The sequence below is a fragment of the Papaver somniferum genome, chromosome 5 (assembly GCF_003573695.1).
Source record: "Papaver somniferum cultivar HN1 chromosome 5, ASM357369v1, whole genome shotgun sequence".
Lineage (NCBI taxonomy): Eukaryota > Viridiplantae > Streptophyta > Magnoliopsida > Ranunculales > Papaveraceae > Papaver > Papaver somniferum.
Window position 1 is genome coordinate 136,587,958 of NC_039362.1, and position 3,529 is coordinate 136,591,486.

At 38.8% G+C, this 3,529-nt stretch overlaps 1 protein-coding gene across 1 annotated transcript; it reads left to right on the plus strand.

Moving 5' to 3' along the window:
- The first annotated feature begins 249 nt into the window (after positions 1 to 249).
- Positions 250 to 996, plus strand: LOC113279667 (F-box protein CPR1-like). The gene has a single exon (XM_026528341.1). The coding sequence runs from the start codon at positions 250 to 252 to the stop codon at positions 994 to 996; it is 747 nt and encodes a 248-aa protein (XP_026384126.1).
- The last annotated feature ends 2,533 nt before the right edge of the window (positions 997 to 3,529 follow it).

The following is a 3,529-nucleotide window of genomic DNA, read 5'->3' on the forward strand; positions in this document are numbered from 1 at the left end:
CCATGTGTAGAGAGAGAATTATTATGAAGAAAGAAATCAAAGAAAATAGAGTGAGTAGAAACTATTAGTTTCCCACTCCATTATCAATCAAAATCCTTCTTAATCATCATCATTAATTCAATCAAATATCTAACAGTGTAAAAGCTTGAAACTGGAAATCGTTAGATTCGTTACACATTCGTATCTTTCCTTCCAAGGCTCAAACTACTTAAAACAATCAAAGAAGAAAACCTAATTGGAGAAGCAGCAATGTCAGGCCTGCCAGAAGATGTCTACCATGAAATCCTTTCAAGGGTACCTGCAAAATCCACATTAATCTGTAAGTATGTCTGCAAAACTTGGTTTTCTATAATCTCTAAACCTAAGTTTGTCAAACTGCACCTTCATCGTACTATCCATAAAAACGATTCCAAGCTCATGTTTTTGATTAATGACTATATTAAGCTAGACTATACCCTAGTTAGTTCCATAAGTTATGATTTATCATATTCTTCGTTATCATCATCGTCATCAATAGATAATGATTGTGGTGATGCTATTCTTGAATTACATCGGCCATTCCATGATTCAGCTGCTGCTTATTATCCATATTGCATTCAGGGTTCTTGTAATGGTTTGATTTGCATGGCGATGTATCACGTTGACGCAATTACTGGTGTTGTTGTGCCATTGCTTGTAGTTTGGAACCCAACAACTAGAGAATGCAAGATATTACCCAAATCACAATTTGGAATTGTAAGCTGCCGACGATCTATTTATTCATTCGGTTATGATCATAAGGGAGACAACTACAAGTTGGTAAAGATTGTAAAACTGAAAGGAAGTAAAGATGGTTCAGTAAACATACGAGGGAGTGAGGATGGTTATGTTACTGAAATGTATACGTTACGGTCAGATTCATGGAGAAGCATTGACACGCCATGCCTTATATGTTTCCTTCGGTCGCTTATGATAGTAAATCTGGGGTGCTTGTTAATGGAGCTCGTCATTGGTTAGGCGTAGGCAGGAAATTAGAGTTTATAATCTCTTTGGATTTTAGCGTAGAGAGGTTTGCACAACTGCTATTACCAAAAGAACTTTTGGAGACTGAACATTCTCCTAAAACCTTGGGAGTATTGGAAGAGTGCCACTGTCTGCTTTTTTCTGTTATTATGCCTTGCGCCCAGCATGAAGTATGCTGGGTGATGCAGGAATATGGTGTTCCAGAATCTTGGACTAAAAATTCGGTCATTCGCCATCAGTTGATTACGAAAATTCCTTTCAGTCAGGTCATTTGGTGTTTCGCAGATGGTAAGTGTTACGGTCAAGTTAATTATGTTTTTAGTTTGTTTAGGATTTTACTTTCTAAATTATGTTTTGCTGCGCCAAAGCCTGCGGAAGCGTTTAGGTTTGCACTACTACGAGGTATCTCAATATCGCCAAGAACATAATCACACACACAAGAAGAACAAGTATTTAACGAGGTTGAATCCTCGGGAAGGAATAGCAATATTATATATCACCGTATAGGTTGGAATATACAAAGCTCAAGTAGAGAAGAATAGAACTCTTTCTAGTTCTGGTGTGTTTTCTCTAGTTCCCTCTATGGCTATTTATACACATCAATAGGAGTGGACACATTCCTTAGCAAGGATTACTTTCCTACAAGTATATGGTTTTCTAACTTAGCTTTAAGAGACAAACCTCTTAAGCTTCTATACTTAGGATACAAGTACTTGGTTTCCTTAACCAACTAGATTTCCTAATCTAGTCCTTGACCGACCTACCAAAGATTCTCCACCTTGGATCATGCATGCATGCATGAGACGATCAATAGATAAAAACACCTCCATATTCCAACGTCGATTGAACCATCACTGGCTTCCTGCGTATCCTCAATAGTAATCAAACCCGACCTTAGTTCTCTCAAATGACCTTGCTAGAAGACCTCCACCAGGTTCCTAAGAATCTATACTCAAAAAGGTCCTTTCACCAAACCGGAAGGATGTGGATCTTCACAAGTGCAATGTCTTCTTCTTCAAGAATTTCTCTCGCAAAGTGAAACCGTACATCTATATGTTTGGTTCTAGCATGAAGAACTTAATTCTTAGCCAAATAAATTGTACTTAGACTATCACAATGCACATGCAGTTGGTCTTGTACAACTCCTAAGTCATCTAGTAAACCTTGTAACCATATAGCCTCCTTATATGCCTCAGTCACTGCCATATACTCCACCTCCGTAGTTGAAAGCGCCACAGTAGACTGCAAGATTGATCTCCAACTTACTGGTGCCCCTGCTACAGTAAATACATACCCTGTAGTTGAACGTCTCTTGTCCAAATCACCAGCATAGTCAGAATCCACATACCCAACACACAACTGATTGTTACTTCTATCCTTCACAAACTCCAAGCCAACATCAACTGTACCATAAAAATACCTCAAAATCCATTTCACAGCATGCCAATGTCCCTTACCAGGAGAATGCATATAACGGCTGACCATACTAACTGCATGTGAAATGTCCGGCCTTGTACATACTATCGTATACATCAACCTACCAACAACCTCAGCATATGGGACTTGGGCCATATACTTTCTCTCTTATACAGTATTAGGAGACATGCGAGCATTCAACTTAAAATGAGCAGCAAGGGGAGTACTTACAGATTTAGTTCCTTCGTAGACACCAAACTTCTGTAACACTTTCTTCAAATATGCCTTCTGAGACAAACAAACCTTACCCTTCTCTTTGTCACGTTGAATCTCCATACCAAGAATATTCTTAGCCTCTCCCATATCTTTCATCTCAAACTCAGATGACAACTTGCACTTCACATTATCGATCTTTTTCTTGTTATTCGATGCAATCAGCATATCATCGACATACAAGAGCAAATATATGAAAGATCCATCACGTAGCTTCTTGAAGTATACACAATGGTCATAGTGACTTCTTGTGTATGTCTAGCCAATCATAAACTGATCATATCGCTTGTACCACTTTTTTGGAGACTGCTTCAGCCCATACAACGAATGTTTCAGCTTGCATACATAATCTTCTTTTCCCGCAACCTTGAACCCACTCGGCTGAGTCATATAGATCTCCTCTTATAGATCACCATATAAGAACGTCGTCTTAACATCTAGCTGAACTAGGTCCAAATCATATTGTGCTACCAAGGCCAACAAAATACGGATTGATGAGTGTTTTACCACCGGAGATAACACCTCATTGTAGTCAATCCCTTCTCTTTGGGCATAACCTTTTTCAACTAACCTTGCCTTGTAGCGTACTTGATTCACCGAAGATCCTTATTTCTTAGCATATACCCACTTGCACCTTATGGCCTTCTTACCATTCAGAAGCTTCATAAGAATCCATGTCATTCTTGTAAAGAGACTCCATCTCATCCTGCATTGCACCTTCCCATTCTTTACACTCTTCACTACGTAGATCTTCTAAATAGGAAGTAGGAGTACCATCTTCAATAACTGGTAATGCATAAGTAATGTAATCATTCATCCAACCAGGATTCCTGGTTGA